Source organism: Heliconius melpomene, chromosome 10 (assembly GCF_056956725.1).
Source record: "Heliconius melpomene rosina isolate 202511_hmr_F chromosome 10, ASM5695672v1, whole genome shotgun sequence".
Taxonomy (NCBI): Eukaryota; Metazoa; Arthropoda; class Insecta; order Lepidoptera; family Nymphalidae; genus Heliconius; species Heliconius melpomene.
In genome coordinates this window covers 5,765,483-5,783,997 of record NC_140398.1, presented here as the reverse complement: position 1 = coordinate 5,783,997, position 18,515 = coordinate 5,765,483, and the positions used below count along the sequence as shown (strand labels likewise).

General features: G+C 31.4%; 1 protein-coding gene across 1 annotated transcript in view; it reads left to right on the top strand.

Annotated features, from left to right (window-relative positions):
* ssp3 (SCAPER domain-containing protein short spindle 3) overlaps positions 1–17,665 on the top strand; it is a 52,893-nt gene extending 35,228 nt beyond the window's left edge. Inside the window, exons 16-21 of the mRNA XM_085190798.1 lie at positions 1,814–1,931; positions 2,590–2,781; positions 11,602–11,710; positions 12,037–12,137; positions 14,696–14,857; positions 15,338–17,665. Coding sequence (XP_085046924.1) covers positions 1,814–1,931; positions 2,590–2,781; positions 11,602–11,710; positions 12,037–12,137; positions 14,696–14,857; positions 15,338–15,433 — 778 coding nt within the window. The 3' untranslated portion in view covers positions 15,434–17,665. The remainder of the gene's footprint in view (positions 1–1,813; positions 1,932–2,589; positions 2,782–11,601; positions 11,711–12,036; positions 12,138–14,695; positions 14,858–15,337) is intronic.
* The last annotated feature ends 850 nt before the right edge of the window (positions 17,666–18,515 follow it).

Below are 18,515 nucleotides of genomic sequence, written 5' to 3'. Positions count from 1 at the left end.
AATGAAGATGAGTGATTGCACTGAAGTAATGTGTAAATAATAACAATATATAGATTAGTCTTTTATCATTGATATACTCTGTGCCTGTATTGCTGCGGGATAAAGCGTGAAGCTGCTTTTTATCCTGGAAGTTCTGTTTAATGGCTTTTAGCTAAGCTTTCGAAATCAATTACAATTATAAATTGGAGGAGGAGTCAACATTTTAAAGTTCAACAGCCAATGAGACTGTATTTGAAAATATTTAAATTAAAATAACGAGTTATTGAAACTTTCAAGACCTGAAAGACTTGTTTGCAAGGATCACCGAGTTAATTTCTTTTTTATACTTAATTTATAGTTTTTTTTTTATGAGGATATAAAATGTTATTTTAACTGAAATACTTTAAATATCGAAATTTTTTTGTAGTCGTCGTGGATCGATAGTGTAAAGGTGTGACTGTAAACGAGACTGTTGTGGGTTCGATTCCCACTCGAGGGAATAATATATTTTTTATTAATTAATCGGGAGATAATTTTCATTTCCCCATTTTGGTAGACATAACTTGTCATTGAGTTCTGCCACTTAACACGCAGTGTCTTGGAAATTCATGGGGAACAGTGTGTTAATACTAGGTTCCTTCTGCTTACTCTATTACGCGGGAAAAAGTGTGAATTTACGTTCTCTACTTACTCTTCAAGATTCACGAAATATAAAAAAAAAATAATACCGAAAGTAGATAAATCATGTTTTTAAAATAAAAATCCCTTCCTTATTATCTTTTCAATTTGCAGTTAAGCAAACTGTCTTCAGTATAGATTAACATTGAACTTTGTTTTATCGAAGAACTCTTAAAATGTAAGTAATAAGAGTTAAATTGGCTAACTTATACCGGTGAGCATTCTATTGTACAAATGTTAGCCAAGTTATAATTGAATTTGCAAGAAATATGCTGACGTTGTATTTCTTTTTTGTTTGCAAATCGTTTTGCGATTTCGTTTTATGAGCGTTCAGTTTTTATATTTTCTATTTATTTAAGAGACCGCCGTGACCCAGCCGCACAGTGTGTGAGCCAACGTGACGGTTGTGAGTTTGATTCCGATCAAACGAATAAATTCAATATAAAAAAAAAGGTCGGCGTTGTGCCTTTCGTGAAATTATAAGTATATAATATATATCGTGTCCAAACAGTTATTCCAGGTTACATTAAATAATGTTATGTATCAAAATATTATGGCTTTCAGCGCTATGTTTGTGCTTTCACAGCGATGTTTGTTTTTCATTCGGATTTGCTCGCGCCGGTTAAGGGGAACTTGTTAGGATATGTAAGGGTTGCAATTAATTTAAACTTATAATAGATTATATATTATAGTTAACTAGTCGTAGCCCGCAACTTTATTTGTGTGGATTTTTATATGGAAAATCAGGTTTTGTTACGTTCTCTTCTAAGTTCAGTAGTCTTGTCTCTGTGTTGTCTGTTCTTTATCTAGCATAAAAAATATTACTTTTGAACCTTAAGCCTTACTTGCGAAACGTCAAGTCTATGCGATATAAAAGTTTAAAAAGTATATGAAATTACCTACCATTTTTATATATGTACATTATTCTTATAGGTAATGCTGGTAAACATTTGTTTAGGTGTATATTTATATTTTGTATATTTTTATTACTGAACTCGATTAAAATGAGTTTTGGTATTCTCTCTTCTTTTATACAAAGTATGAGAGGTAATTAGTGCTCAATTGTCATGTTCAGAACTCCATAATCCAATACCATAACAGAAGGGAAGAGATATTCTCATTGTGTAAGAATAATACCAGATTTTTCTTATTTCAGCTACCTATGTCTAAGTGGTACCATAGCCAGGGCGGAGAAGGCGGGCGAAGTGCGCGAGAGTATACAGACACTATTGACAGTCTGTGCAGATCTATGTCACCCGTTTGAACCGGATCTTGTAAGTTTGTTTGTTGTTTTTTTCAATTAATTTAATTTAATATTTTTAAATTAATATGATATTATTTGATATTATCCAATTATTTAGTACTTTTATAATAAACTAGCGGACCCGGACGCGGCTACGCCTGCTTGAAATATACGAATATAATTTCTATAGAAATATAATTTCAATCTAGATGAAATGCTAAAAGTGACTATTATAGTTATTTTCATAAGGATGAATATCAAAATGACGCGGTAACGAATGAGGTCGCGTAGCGACGACGGTTGTTATTAACATGGCAGAATAAATTGCATGTCAAATTAGAAAGTATTTTTATTTATTAGTATATATGTGTAATGTAATATTATAGCCTATAGCACTTCTGAAGAATGCAGCTTTCATACAAAACAAAAACAAATTAAATCGAACCAGTAGATCCAGAGATCTTAGCGTTCAAACAAACAAACAAACAAACTCTTCCGCTTTATTATATTAGTATAGACTATAATAATAATAGGTTCGAGTCTCAGCCGAGGCAAAACTCAATTTTTTTTAAACTTTCGAGCCCATTTGAATAAATACAGCCTAAAATTATAATAAGACTTATTATTATAATTTTTTTGAACATAAGACATAATGAATTTAAAAAATCTTTCTTATTTTTTCCAACTAGGGTTTTGAACGTGTGTACGCGAAGCAAGCCCTTAAAACAGCGTTAGGCAAAAGCGTATGCGGTTCCAGAGCGGAATTTTGTATGCTGTTCGCAAAGGGGGCGTCGTTGGGTCAATGCGGGGACTTCGTGAAGGCGGCCAGGACGGCGCACCTATTGCGCGCTATCGCTGAAATGGATCATCAAATCGTACAGGTGAGTGACGGATTTTGTTATTTTTTTTATTTTTGTAGTGTTAATAACCCCAATTTTTTTTATAGAATACTTGTCGTATGGTATAATTTTGTAAGTCTTAATGATAATTTTGTACGGGTTGATTTTCTGATGTTTGGTATGTATTTAAAAAAATATATACAGATTTATTTATAGTTAAACATATGAAACTCTAATGTCTTTTTTATATTATCCTTGTCCACATTAAAAAAAATATTTAAAAAAAATTGTCTATATAATTAACAAAATTGGCAAAATGTGAAGAACAGAGAATTAGATTACTATCATTTCTCCCCATCTCTCTTAAAATATACATATAAAACTAAAATAAATTTAAATGTTAACAAGTAAATCCACCAAGGGCAGTTCATTCAACTTGCACTCGTTACTGGCATATTTGCTGACTGTAATTAAACTAGTATTAAGGACTGTTGACTGATGTGTTAAGGTTATAGTTGTTAGTACGAGGGACGTGCTTGTGGGAATAAGTTTTTTTTAAGAAAATGTTTAAGAAATAGTGTTTTAAAGAAATAATTGTTATTTAGATCGATAGAAACAGATCTTTAAAGAAAGCTTATAAAAATATTCAGTAGTTATAAAAAATTGCATTGGAGTCATGCAGTTCTTCTCTTTTTTTTCTGTTCAGACACGACATAAACATATGTTTTAGCAGCTTCACGCCTTTTGCCTGATAGGCAGAAATAACCTAGTGTCAAGGCACTCCGTTTTCCACTCCCAATTTTCTGAGTGGGAATCAAACCCACGCTTGCAATTATACACTGCCCTGATGTGCCACAATGGCCTAACATACTCTTTTATAGTTTTTTTAATAATTGTACAATAATAACTGAATTAGCTAAATAATTAAGGAATCGAGATCCTTATGAGACTATTCCAGTCCAGCAGTAGGCGTAAAAATGGCTGTTATAAATATGTTTTAAATAAAAAACTCTACCTCACTAAAAAATCAATTCACAACCTATATTTTTAATTCCCAAGAAAAGTTCTCATCTATTGAAGTAAAACGGGCGAATCGACATTCATTCTGTGTACATCTCCTCAGCGTATTTGCTCGCGGTCCTTAATTAACTGGAGTATCATTGCGGGCTGTCGGCTCCGCAAACTCTGGGGTCCGGTCTTGCATCCGATTCTACTGTCTAATGACTGTTATGTTTGTTTTAGCTTATAATAGGGTTATGTTTGGATTTTATGTATGATTCGATTTTAAGGGATTTTAGGGATTTTTTTAATTGTTGAGGTACGTTTTTTTATGAATTTGCAGTTTTGAAGGGTTTGTCGTAAGTTACAGTCTAGGATAGGCTGATACCTTTAGGTTACACTTATCCATAAATATTATCATCTCACAATTATTATATGTAAGAATCATTAACATTGAAAATTTTAAGTTTCACTTTATTTTGTTGAAAGTAATATCACATATTGCCTTTATCTACATACTACGTGAAATTCGTACAAAATATATATATATATATGATATTTAAAAGTTTTTATCAAAATCCTGATTTAGCTAACAACATTTTATTAATAGCTTCGTTAAAAACACTCGTTGCGTTTGTAATAGAAGAAGAATCAGCGCTAAACAAACGTCGAGTAGGACTGGTGTAGCAAAGTTACGGAGGCCCAATCAATTTGGAACCGCTACTCTGCCAGGCAAGAAGCCAATTTATCATCTGTTCACCGTACCGTGCCGTTCTGTAGGGACGTGGGATGTCTCGATGGGTATTATACTATCGATAGATTTTTTTTATTGTGGATTTCATTTTGAGAATGATTCGAGCTTTAAAAATCTTCGTCGTGGCGCCGTTGGAAAGTCTTAGGTCTTGTCTTAGGCCCATACGGTTTATGGGTTGAACTTCAATCGAACATATTTAAAATAAGTATAATTTAAAAATATTTTGGCATTTCCAATATGCGCCAAAGCACCGCGTTCAAGGTTTTCCAAGATTAGCTAAAGAAATTAAAACTAAAAAATAAGTAATTAAAAAATAAGTGTGAATTATGCAATTTTTTTTAGTTAATTGAGTTTGCCGACGTTAATAATATTTTATTTCACAAACCGAAACAATATGTTTTTAAATATGTGTTTAAACTAACTGTATATATAAATAAAATAAAATAAATTCAGTATTTTAAGTAAAAAAAGATTAGGTTTTAAAAGTACGTAAATACATTGTATAATATCCTATGATATTGAAAAAAAAACAGAAGTCGCTTAAAAATAATAAAAAAAGGTTCGGTTTAGTAATCAGGTTTAAATAAAAACCGTATACCTAATCGATATGCTATCTGCTAGCTCTATCTCCTCCATCCTACGTACTCGTAGGTACAGTGTACATACCCGTGTGTTTGCAGAGCCCATCGCAAATATATTACTACGATACTGTTTGCAAAAGTGGCCGGGATGGATCCGGTAACTGGATACAGTGGAGTCGATCCTTGCGTTACTTTTGTATGGTTGTTCATTTTTTTTTGTATTGATTTTTCGTGTTTCGTTTGTTATGTATGTATGTGGGGATTTTTAATATCATTTTATGATTTTTTGTTTTTTTTCTACATATTCTGTCTGCTTGTGCGATCTTCGTGTATTTAAAGAAATATAACTCTTTTCTTCGCATTTCCATTAGTTGCAAACTTCGCATTTCCATTAGTTGTGTTAGATGGTAGAACTTAAGATATGACAATTTCTAAATAAGTTGAAAATAGCCCATTTTTAATATAAAATGCTTAAATTTGTTTGAATTTCTAAGCACGGCGAGTGAATAACACTATAGCGTCATAATAAAAATATATACCTTTCATTTTAATGAAATTGAAATTTTCCTCTGATACTATAATCCTGGACAATATAATTTTTTTCTCTTGTAGCATTTTCTAATAATTTCATAAACTTATATACAATACTAGCGGACCCGGACGCGGCTACGCCTGCTTGAAATATAAGAATATAATTTCTTTAGAAATATAATTTCAATCTAGATGAAATGCTAAAAGTGACTATTATATTTATTTTCATAAGGATGAATATCAAAATGACGCGGTAACGAACGCGGTCGCGTAGCGACGACGGTTGTTATTAACATGGCAGAATAAATTGCATGTCAACTTAGAAAATATTTTAAATTTATTAGTATATATGTGTTATGTAATATTATATAGCCTATAGCACTTCTGAAGAACGCAGCTTTCATACAAAATAAAAACAAAGTAAATCGATCCAGTAGATCCAGAGATCTTAGCGTTCAAACAAACAAACAAACAAACTCTTCCGCTTTATTATATTAGTATAGATATATTAAATATATTATACAGGGTGGAAGAGGCAGCGCTTCTTTTACTGAAACTGCATATAGGGTAAAATATTTCAAACCCAGAATTAAAAAAAATAATCAAGGTACCTCAAAGGTTTGAACGTAGGATTTTTTTTTCATTTCACGATTTTTATCCATACCTGTATTTCGTGTCACGCACACATACGTATGCGACGTTGCCGCTTTGACAGGTGTGCGTGCCTATGTTATACTTTACAAATGGCGTTTTATTTTAAAACGATAATTTTATTATTTATTTTGTTTGAAAAAAAAAACTTTTTCATTTTCGAGAATTATTTTTTTTCCGAATTATATTAGGCTTTTATAGAGTAGTTAAAACTGTGGTTTCATTTAAAGTGGCGCTGACAATTCCACCCTGTATACGATATAAGTACAGTGTATCTGTCAATATCGCTAGCATATCGATTACGCGTGTCCCCGTGTCACGGTGACCGTAGTACTGACGTGACATCTGTCACAATACTCCACCCTCCTATAGTGCTCCATAGTATTGAATTACATTAGAAATGTGAAAACAAACGTTGAAATTTTGATAATGCCAATTCTTGTGTATGTGTGCACTTTATAAAACTAATGTAATGTATTTAACAGCGTGTTCAAGCAGCTTTATAGCACCATAGGCAGAGGAAACCTAGTGTTAAGGCACTCCGTTCCCCACGCATCTCCCAATTTTCGAGACAGAGTGGTGGCTCTCAACGCCGCTTAATGTAGTTTTTTGAAATACATTTGAAAGACTTGCTAAAAACGACTTTCAGCATGAAAAAGCTTATTAAGCTTGAGAACGTTATTATATTTATTGTGTACCGCCATAATGAAACCGCCTTTTTTCCCTCATTTAGACTTATTTAGCTCAATTGTTGTATAGATTCGTGGTGTATTTAAATTGTAAATCATAAATTAATAAAGTTGTAAAACATAAACTATGTTTCTATCTTATTACAATATAAAAATTGAATCCACTATCAACGTTAACCTACCTACTCTAACTCATCATCGTAATACAAACTATAAGCATTATTAGTATCGCCATCCACCGTAGTTAGTCATGCGTAACGGACACAATGCCGGCACGTGGTATACCCATGTACTGAATCACCGTTGCAAATTATAGAAGATTGTGGGAACAGCTTCGATTATATTTGATGGGTTTTGAGTAAATTGAAAAATGATTATGTTAACCCCTTTTATGTCGGTTTATAATAGATATTAATATGTAGAGTACTATTTGTGTAATGCAGCTATGGCTATGTGAATTTGGGTTTAGGGTATATGTATGTCTTTTTTCATTTCAAGTAATAATCTGCACAACGTTTAAAAATATATAAAGGCAAAGGTAAAAATAATATTTAAAATATTGTAAAAGTTTTAGCCGCCCAAACGCTACCACTTTGCGGGGGCTTTGAATGACGTCACTGGTCACTTATCGCGAGTATTCTCTGAGCGTTATAGTACATATCTATACCTAAATATTTTGTAATTGCCAATTGGATCATGGTAAATGCTAAAAGAACCTTTTTAAAAAATCTTTTATATAAATCTAAATCTTATCTATACTACCTATACTTCTATACTAATATAAAAAAGCGGAAGAGTTTGTTTGTTTGTTTGTTTGTTTGTTTGTTTATTTGTTTGTTTGTTTGAACGCTAAGATCTCTGGATCTACTGGTCCGATTTACAATGTTTTTGTTTTGTATGAAAGCTGCATTCTTCAGAAATGCTATAGGCTATATAACATTACATTAAAAATATGTACTAATAAATTAAAATACTTTCTAATTTGACATGCAGTTTATTCTGCCATGTTAATAACAACCGTCGTTGCTAAGCACCGGTTTGCAAAGTTTCTTTGTTGTTTTAAGAAAACGTCACCCAAAATGAACTTATATTTTGATATTCATCCTTATAAAAATAAATATATTATATTATATTTAATAAATATTCTTATAGTTCAAGCAGGCGTAGCCGCGTCCGGGTGCACTAGTATATAATAAATTTACAACCAATATAATATTACCGGTAATACACAATGAATTTAAAAAAATAAATTAAGAAAATGATAAAATGTATTTACATATTATTATATGTTATGTTTTTAATAAGTGTTACCATAAATTTAGTATTGAAATACGTAAAGTAGTTCAATTGAAGCGAGCTTCTAAATAAATATCGTAAAGTATATCGTATTAGTTTCATGCATATGTGCCTGAAAAGTAACAAGATCACAAAATATTATAGAAAATATAATAAAAAATACCATTTTAAATACCTGGCTTTGGCCTTCTGAATAAAAAACTTTTATAAAATCTTCATTTCTCTATCAATAAATATTGTAAGAAACATATGTTTTTTACTCATTTAATTTAAATAAATAGGTATATACAGCGTTTATAAACGTAATTACCAAAAAAAAAACAAACAAACATTCTTCCTTACGTATCATTATTATTTATACAAATATCTGAATCCGGATAAATTTGCCTTTCACTCATAACTTCAAAGTAAACGGAGAATGTAAATACAGCATCTACGGTAAAATAATAATAAAAATCAAACAATGTACTCTCCTGGGTGCAGCAGGGTCCAACTTTGATGTCTGTGTAGAGCCCATAATGGCATGAATAATTGCGGACCCATGGGGCCTTGGGTTGTTGCCAACATTTTGGGGCTTTTTTGGACTTTTTTTTTGTTGTTGAGGGCCTAGGAAATTGTGCAAAGAAGAAAAGAGCTTTTAATGTTTAATATATAGTAGAAGTGGCGATGGCTGTGGGTTCGTTTCTTACTTGAGGAAATGTAATTTATGATATTTTTGCCTATCTGTGTGGTTCAGTAATGTTATCCAGTAAACTTTATCTGTAATAAAAATCCTTTAATCCAAAAATATACTTATCAATACTTTATTTAGCAGTAGTAATTATTAACCGGCTAAAATTATATTTGTTTTAGATACGTAAATAATTATTAAAAAATCTACGATATTTATTTAAAAAAAAAACCAAAATTTTGAAGTAATCCTCAAAAGTTCGTAACCCGTGGTAACCGTAGTCCGGGGGCCCTGTTTGTTTAGTTGTCCGTGGTGGGCTGTAATAGATAATAAACACGATTATAAGTTTATTAGCGGTCGCAGATGCACGCCGCGTCGTAATGCACAGTTTTGTGGGGAAATGCCGGATGATTGATGTAGATGATATTTGATATGTTTTCGCTTGTTTAAAATTTTTGTATTTTTTTTATTTTGTTTCTGCTTAACATATATATACGTGTATGTGTACAAATCTAGTGTACTTATATGAAAAAAATTAAATATGTCTCTCCAAATATTGGTTATTGCAATTATTATCATATTAGCAATGCTATTACTATTTCATTTTCATAATTTTCTCTTCGAATTTCTATGTAAACTTTCCTTTTTATTGTGAATTACTTCAATTATAATAAAAAGAAACATTTTTTTAAGTAGTTTTTATACCCAGTACTGCAAAACCTTACATAATTTTTCAATTGTTTTTACTTACCTTTAAATATGCTGTGTTTAGAATGGATATAATCAAAATTCATTGTACATCTTCTTACACATTTTTCAAGAAATCCCAAAATCAGTGACAAACTGTAACATCGTTGCGTGATCTGCTCTCATAAGTGACGGACATCAGAGAAGTCTCTCAGAGATTTGTGCCGTCACGCTCAGCCGGCTGGGGGTATGCTCGGTTTGTTAATGCTATGAGGAGCCCAAAGATTTTACCTTATTATGTTACTTTTGTGTTTATATCTATTTTAGTTTTGTAAGTAGTGCTATAGGTAAAACAGTATATTTGTTTTCGTCTTCTTCTCTCTTCTTGTTGCGTTTTTTCGAGGAAGTATCTTCTAATAATATCTTACTCTGTTCTCTACTTTCCACTCATTTAAAGTTGGCGGCTAGGTATCGAAATTTAGCATCGCCGTTTGTCCAACAAGACCGGGAAAACGTCTATTGTGAATTTTCTAACAGCATTTGACGCCATCATGTCGTAGTCTGACAGCGTACCTATAGCTGGCACGGATGTGGGTTTGATCATTAATCGGATTAATTATTATAATTTAGTCCCGTACCGTTACAAATCGTAACATTGAGCTCCGCCACTTAAGACGACTGACTTGAAAATTGAGTGGAATGATGCAGAATGGAGTGTCTTAACACTAGGTTTCTTCTATATATTCCGGCTGTTCAGTGAGGCTGCAAGGCTGAAGCTGCTCTTTTTCTAGTATACTTACTAGTGAAATTTGACCTCAAAACATCTAAAGTAATTTTACCAAATAATACCAAAAATCTGTGGTAAACTGAAACATGTTGCGTGACCTGCTCTCGTAAGTGGCGGACGTAAGAGAAGTAACTCTCGGAGATTTGTTCCGTTACGCTTTGTGAGTCGGGGTGTATCCTCGGATTGTTAATACCATGAGGAACTCGGAAGATTTTTCAGATTTTTATGATTTTGCTCTTTACTATTACTACTTATTTTGTTTTTTTTGAGTTGATATTTTTTTTAATCTTTACCATTTTTCGGTAAAACAATGTGATTAAGCTGTACGTACCTCTGCTATATACTTCCTACTAGAATTTGCATTCCAATACGATACCATTATGGTGATATGTTAAATTTATTATTTCTTATTGGCATTCTCGAACAAGTAATCTCATAGCCTGTTCAGAATACCTAAGTGATCTATTTAAGAAAATTCAGTTGGCAAGATACGGTCACGCTCGCCTGCCCGCGGTGGATGCCTTTCAGGTTGGTCAGCTAAAGCCATGAAAAACCAAAAGTTACGACAAGTTTAACTTTGTTAGACTGTTCTTTTTAATATTAAATAGGTTAAGTTTTGTTGTAAATTCGGTCTTACACTGGAAAATAATCTATAGATTCTTCCAATTCTAAAATTTAGTAATTGTTAGGTACCCGATATTCATAAATGTGAATAATAACTTGATCCTCATCATCAGCCTGTCCTCGTTTACTGCTGGACATACATTGACGTGCTATCGCACGTCAATGAGCACGATAGCTCAGCCGTAATAATAATTTAAAAGCAATTACGAGGATTTGCAAGAGTTTGGTTAGTTTTTTAGATTGAAAAAAGATAGGTTTTACAAATTCAATTCCAAGATAAAAATGGGATAATTACTATTTAAATATAACATTAAAAACATGTAATTAATAAAATTATGCGATTAATGGGAAACGGAGTGGCTTAACGGACTGTGTTCCCTCGGTTTACCTTACTGATGGTAGATAGAGGGAACATACTGTTATAAAAGATATATTTTATAAATATAACAACTCCTTGTAAGTTTATTTATGTTTAAGAAGTATATCTTTGTACATCGACTTTCCAAAAACCCAAAAACTGCTATAAATGTAAACATAAGACGGTTATTCAACTTTAAATATTATTCTTAATCCTTTCCAAACCTTTCCAATAGGAAGCATTTGGAGAAGGTGGATGGCCATTGGAGTTCCGGGCAGCGGTGGCAAGACTACTGTCGCAGCACGCTCCCAATGAGAAGGAGGCGCCTAGGACTACTGCGTTACGTGAGTTTTTTAGTATTTTAAGTTTTATTAAAAAGTAGTTTAAAATATAGATAAGCATAAAATATACACATATCTTTATTGTTTTTTGTCATGGTAAACAAAGTTGTTGAGTCGTCCTATCACTAGACAAACTTTCTCGTCTCGGTAATTTCGTAAATTGTGCGCAAAATGGGGAAGAGTATCTTGACACTGGGTTTTACTTGCCTAACCTGTTATGTGCAGGATACAGCGTGAAGCTGAAAAATGAAAACTTAACTTAAATGGTACGAAATACTTAATTATATACAAGTGATAATATTATCTACTATTATAATATTTTGTTTCAGTGCTAAGGAGCCAACGCTTAGATCAAACCCTCTCTGAAACAATGGTTCTAGACCTCATAGTTTTAGTGGGATTTGTCGTCGTCAATAATCCTCAATTACAGGTAAAAAAATAACTCCTTTATCCACTACATTGATACATTATGACTATTTCCGATACAATCGATTTTAATTTGTCGAGTTAATAGTAGTCAAATAGATAAGTCATACCGATGATAGATCATTACAAAGGAAATCATTTAGATTAAAATAGATAGACAGATAGATATACAGGATGTGAATGAATAAGATATTATATGTATTTTATGATTTTGTTGATATCATTATTATCAGCGATGGTAACTATAAAATTATTAATAAAATGAGAAGTATATTTGCTATACGATTATAAAGATTTTGATAGCGATAAGATTACTTAGAAATTTGTATATATATTATGTGTTATAAATAAAGATAAATATTACCGTTCGCGTTGGGACTGTACTTACCTTGACACGATGATTGTGGGTTGAAATCATAATTTTTTTGCTCACGCTGTATTCCGCACTTAGCAGGATAGACAAAAAGACTGGGAACCTAGTGTTAATACACTCCGTTGCCCACTTTCCGCCATATTCTGGAGGTATTGCGTGTTGAGTGGTAGAGCGCTTTGCCTCGTTATTATATCGCGTGGTAATGAAAATATTATTTCATTTGCTTGAGTAAGAAATTGAACCCAAAACGCGTTTACTATCACACGCTTATGCCCCTGCGTCTCGATTGGCCTCTTCAATCACTTCGCAATTATATATAGTTTTCAATTTTTATCAATAAGTACGGTACTTATTCCTTGATCTGGTTATATGAAGTTTTTTGTTGGATTCTATCAATTTCGCTATCGCTCGCTATGACACCCCAAAAGGTAAAATCGAATAATACCAACTTCTGTAGATTTTTGCCTTCACGGGAAACAAATAGATATAAAACCATAACAATTTGTTGATCACAAGCTGCAAAATTAATTAAACTATGCTTGAGTCTAGTTGAAATACCCCTATTTAGTCGTTTCTAATAGAAAAAAAATATAATAAAGTAATAAATCATTCAACCGTTAAACATTATACATGTAAATTAAACAAAACACGTGTAGTGTAGCACAGGTGTAGTGTAAGCCCGCATGAGAATTGTAGACGGAAAAGACGTTATGTTAAAGCCAATTTCTTATGAATATTGTTAATTATAAACAAATAATTATTTATTTTTTGTATTTTTTATTTTAGATCATTTAGATGGAGATGGTGAATAATTCCTTTTTATTAACATACTACGTGCTTGGCTGTTTCATGCGTTAAACACAGGATGGGTTAATAGTCTCCATTACAGTTTTCATTATATTGTTTAAAAATCTGTTATATTCTAGAGGTCTAATGCTATATATATTGGATTTTTTTACTTTACTAATGGCATATATGCCATATCAAAATTTTCTATAACTTAAAAATTACATGTTTAAACTAGATAAAGTTGCAGTATTTTTATTTAAACTGTTTTAATCGATTAATCGTGGGTCTCTCGATGAATTGAACAATTTAAGTTTTCGAAAAACTATCGAATCCGCGTATTATTTTATATGCGTAAAATATAAGTAACTATGAGTGTATGATTTAATCGGGCTATAATAATTTCATTTTTAAATGTGTAAAAAATGCGAAAACCGAAGATCTTGGTCCTAGTATTTATCAAAGACGTGTAAACACTGTCTTATTTCTATAGATATAGTTGGTTTCATCCAAAAATTTACGATGTTGTCTATTTCGACCCCAACGCAAAATTACGTTACATCTTATAAAATTGTAATAGTAAATAGAAGTAAAAAAACATTTCCTACACAAAGTTCCCACGGACACAGGTGTTTTCTTTACTCGGAGTAACTCAGGGAAGCACTTTAGGACCGTTATTGTTCCTTGCATTAGCCGACTGACCATTACTATGAATAATTTATTCCCTACAACCAAGTTAATTACGAATTTTGTAACACATGGGACATATTTATGACATTCTTGTGTTATGTTGAGTGCGTCAACACTTAAGTGTTTTAATGGGTGGACCTATCTGGTAAATTTGGGTGTCAACGTAAAAGCCTAAGTTGGGCAATTTTGTTATCTTCCTATTAGTAATTAGGCGAGAACGCTATGAATTTTATGTGCAGTTGAGAATTGACTATATTTTACTTTACTATATTTTTATTTACTTTACTAATTTTACTTTATATTTTACTAAAAGTGTAGTAAAATTATGAACTCCGTTTGCGAAAAGACTATCAGTGATTCTGAAAATAGGCAGTTCGTTTACGATTTTATAAGAAATCATTATAACACATCGATCGATAGCATGATAAACTTATTAGAAATTTAAACATCAGTCTAGATAAAAGTAGAATTATTATTACTTCTTATAATAATATTTAACAAAATTTACTGAAAATCTAGAAGTTCAATGACAATACTGGTAGAGTAATTTTGAATGTGGTGTGAGTAGAGGGAGAAGCTCCGGCAATGGAAATGACTATTAATGCATATCCCAAGCACTTTTCTGAGCTCCTCATCCTGCATCATAGATGAGTCCAAGTAACGCCTTAGCATTACTGGACACTACTTATAGTTTCTTCACTTCTTTATCACAGGAAACAATATGCGACGGTTGGAGTGTAATAAAAACACTTTGCACTCTACCAGCCAATTGGCTGGTCTCGAAACAACGCAGTCGCGCCCTCTTGCCTACTTTAATAGCGCTGGCCGAAAGACCTGCGTCGGCCGCTGCTATCGCTTCTGAACTTAATATGAGTGTAAGTACTGTTATTTGTTGTTGGTATCATTTTTATTTTCATGTATGTTATAATATACTTCTTTATTGAATTAGTAGATAGTTCGATAAATTAGTATCTTATTATAGAACACTTTAGATGGAAAGTAAAGACCAGGCGTGTATTAGTTGATAAGTCCATTTGCAAACATAATTTTGCATTAGGATTGCTTTATTTATTTATATTTTTTTATCTGCACGCTGTGTCCCACATAAAGCAGGGTAGGCAGAGGGAACCTAGTGTTAAAACGTTCAGTTCACAATTACCGCTCAATTTTCAAGAACTTGGGTATTGTGTGGCGAAACTCAACACCGAGCTTTGCCTCGGCACCACAGCCAAGAAATGAAAATATACATTTTAATAAATATTCAATTTCCTCGAATGGTGATCGAACTTACAACCACATCGAAGTCACATTTACAGCACACATAGAATGACTAACATATTTTCATCATTATATAGATGCTAGAGGAATTTTTGGAGAACCCCGAAGCCCAAGATATTAAACTCATCCAAGTAATCAAACAAGGACGGGCGAAGAAACCCGGCAAGAAGTAAACCAGAAACCACTTTAAAACCAAGAATAACCAAAAACTAACTAAAAAAAACCCTAAAATGACGCTAAAATCGAATTTACGAATACCCACATTATAGACGAGGCTATAAATAGGTAGGCATTTGAATTGTTTTTTTTTTTATAATATTGAATTATTTCCTAACAATTTTGCTATTTATAGCCAAGGAAAGTAATATGATTATTCTTATGAATGATCATTACTTACATTACATACTAAAAAGCATACATATTCTATACTAAAATTAGATATATTCAACATTTTTCCAAAATCGTTGAAATAACTGGAATAAAAAAACTATGGATTTTAAAATACAAAATTGGTATTTAATTGGATTTAATTGTATGAAACATGATAAAATGTAATATTTTAGATGTAGAAACCTTTGTTTGTATTTAGATGTTTAATAGAGTACTTATTTATTTAAATATTTTCATATTTATGTATTTTTTATTTTTTAGACATGATTTAATATACCATAGGTTATAATATTGAAAAATGATATAAATAAAATATTTAGAACACAACATTGCTTGCAATGCCCAACGTAAATAATTATTTGTATTTAAAGAAAAACAACTTTGGCACTAACTTTGAGACTTAACATCAAGTTAGATCTCTTAAATTAATATATTTTATTATAATTTTGTAATATATATACCATAACTGTCAATTGTCCTATTAGGAACTTCTTTTTTATGCTAGTCTTAAATATTGGTCTTCTTGACTCTAAATTTCCTTTTTTTTTGTATTTAAAATTCAAAATTTTTCTTATTTATTGGTAATAATATTTATTTATTAGAAAAGAATTACAGATTACAAATAATCGGTAGCCAGTTTAAAATCGCTTGTACCTATTAGACGCATTTAATTTGATAGCTTTAAACAACAATAAGATATTTCAAATCGATTAGTCGATTCCACAACTAAACATTGATGTTGCTTTCGATTAATATAATTGTTTAATGAAATTTATATTAAAAAATATAATTTATAGTTTGCTTTTTTTAAAGAAATAACGCATAGTAATAGTTGTTAATAACATAATGTTCTTATCGATGTTGCGTGTTTGTATCGGAAATATCAAAAACAAAATATTTATTCAAAATTTAGAACAGATTTAGAAATACAGTAATCTTCGAAACATTTATGTCGTTACAGTGTAATGTAGTAGTGTCTTATACTTTTTGATGTCTCTATACATATTTTTCTATGAATGTAAAACATATGCAAATAGTCTCTTTGTATTGTAGATCTTTATTTTTCATATATGTAATACTTGATTATCTAAATTTTTACATGGCACAAATATATATTTGTGATTCTGAAATGAGTCAGGTGGTCGATTATGAATGGATAGTTTTGAAATCGATTGCACCGTTCTGTGTATATCTGATATCGTGGATTGAGTTACTAATTTTTCTAAATACTGTTTATTATAACTAAACACTTTGTACGTAATTAAGACTATTTTTCAAATTATTATAACTATAGCATAGAAATATTCAAATAATCAATCGATTTTCTTAAACATTCGTAATTGTCCATCTCTAACTGTTACAGTATTTTGCAAGAAAACTTTAAAAATATTCTGTTTCATTGACTTTTCAATCATTTTTGTTCATTTAAATAGCTATTATGCCAAAAGGTTTCGACAAAGGTGGAATCAGGTATTTAAGACAAACAATGCATACCAACTTATAACATTTGATAAATTATTCATTAATTTATAATGTTGATACATTCTGGCGTAATAATTGAAATTGGTACTCAAAGGTAAGAAAATGTAAAGGTGAGCCAAAAGTGTGCCTTGAGGGACACCTTATTTTAGATGGTTATAAATCAAGAAAATTGTATTAAATGTTACATATTAGGAATGCTGTGATAAAAACGTGGGGAATAGGCATAAATTTGGCGGAGAAATTTTGTAATTCGATGAAATTTTTGATAACGATTGATTGTGCACAGTACAGAACGCTTTTGTACGCTCTACGACGGCTTTTCCTTTCATATTTCAGTTTTGTGATAAGCTTGTTTATGAAAACTGTGATTTTATATTAGTTTAACGCGTTACTTTAACATTGTAATGTATAGTTAGCTTAGCAAATGAATGTATTGGAACTGTGATTTCTTTTCCTTAGCGTTTAATATAACTTCGCGTGTAACTTTCATTGTCTATTTTTGTGTAAGCGATAAATAAACATTTGTGTAACTATTTGTTTGTGTTTTATTTTATTTTTTCCTTTTTAAATTGTTGTTTTTGCATGAATTATAAATAGGCAGGTAGGTAGGTTACTTTTAATGCAAAGTGCAAAAATATGTATATGCATATAAAATACGTATTAGTACGTTAATTGTAAGATTAAAGCCATTTATATATAAATTGTTAAACTTTTTATATATCAGATATAATTTCTCATGTACATTCAAACACTTATTTGTTAAATCATCATAAAAGTGGGCCATTCGTGGCGCGAATCAAAAAGGTTGTTGATTCGATTCCCTCGCGAGGAAATGGAAATATTTAATATTTTCATTTCTTCGCTCTGGTGTCGCATCAAAGCGCGGCGTTGAGTTCCCCCACTCAACACACAATGCCTTTAGAATTCTGCGAAAAGTAAAGTGGGTAACGAAATGTTTTAACACAAGGCTCTCTCTGCCTCACTGCTTCAGCTAAAGCGTAAACCTATAGCTCAGATACATAAATTAATTAAAATTAATGTTGATAAATTAGCCTAAAAACTAAATATGTATATCTAAATCAAAACTATCATCAAAATAACAAAAATCCGCCTTTCACCTAAATTGTTGAAATAATAAAAAAAAAACAATATTAATAAAGAAACAAATATAATAATGAATCAAAACACTTAAAATCCAAGATGAAAGTGATATTGAGATCACAGCGCATTTGGCGACGGCGCTTTGATCAGACAAATTTACGCGGCGACGCTAAGTGCCGCGAGAAATATTGTCAGGCGGATGTTTTGTATACAGCGTGTTCTAAATAAACTTGTTATTTTTTTTAGCTGCACGCTGGACCCCAAATATAGGAGGGTAGGTAA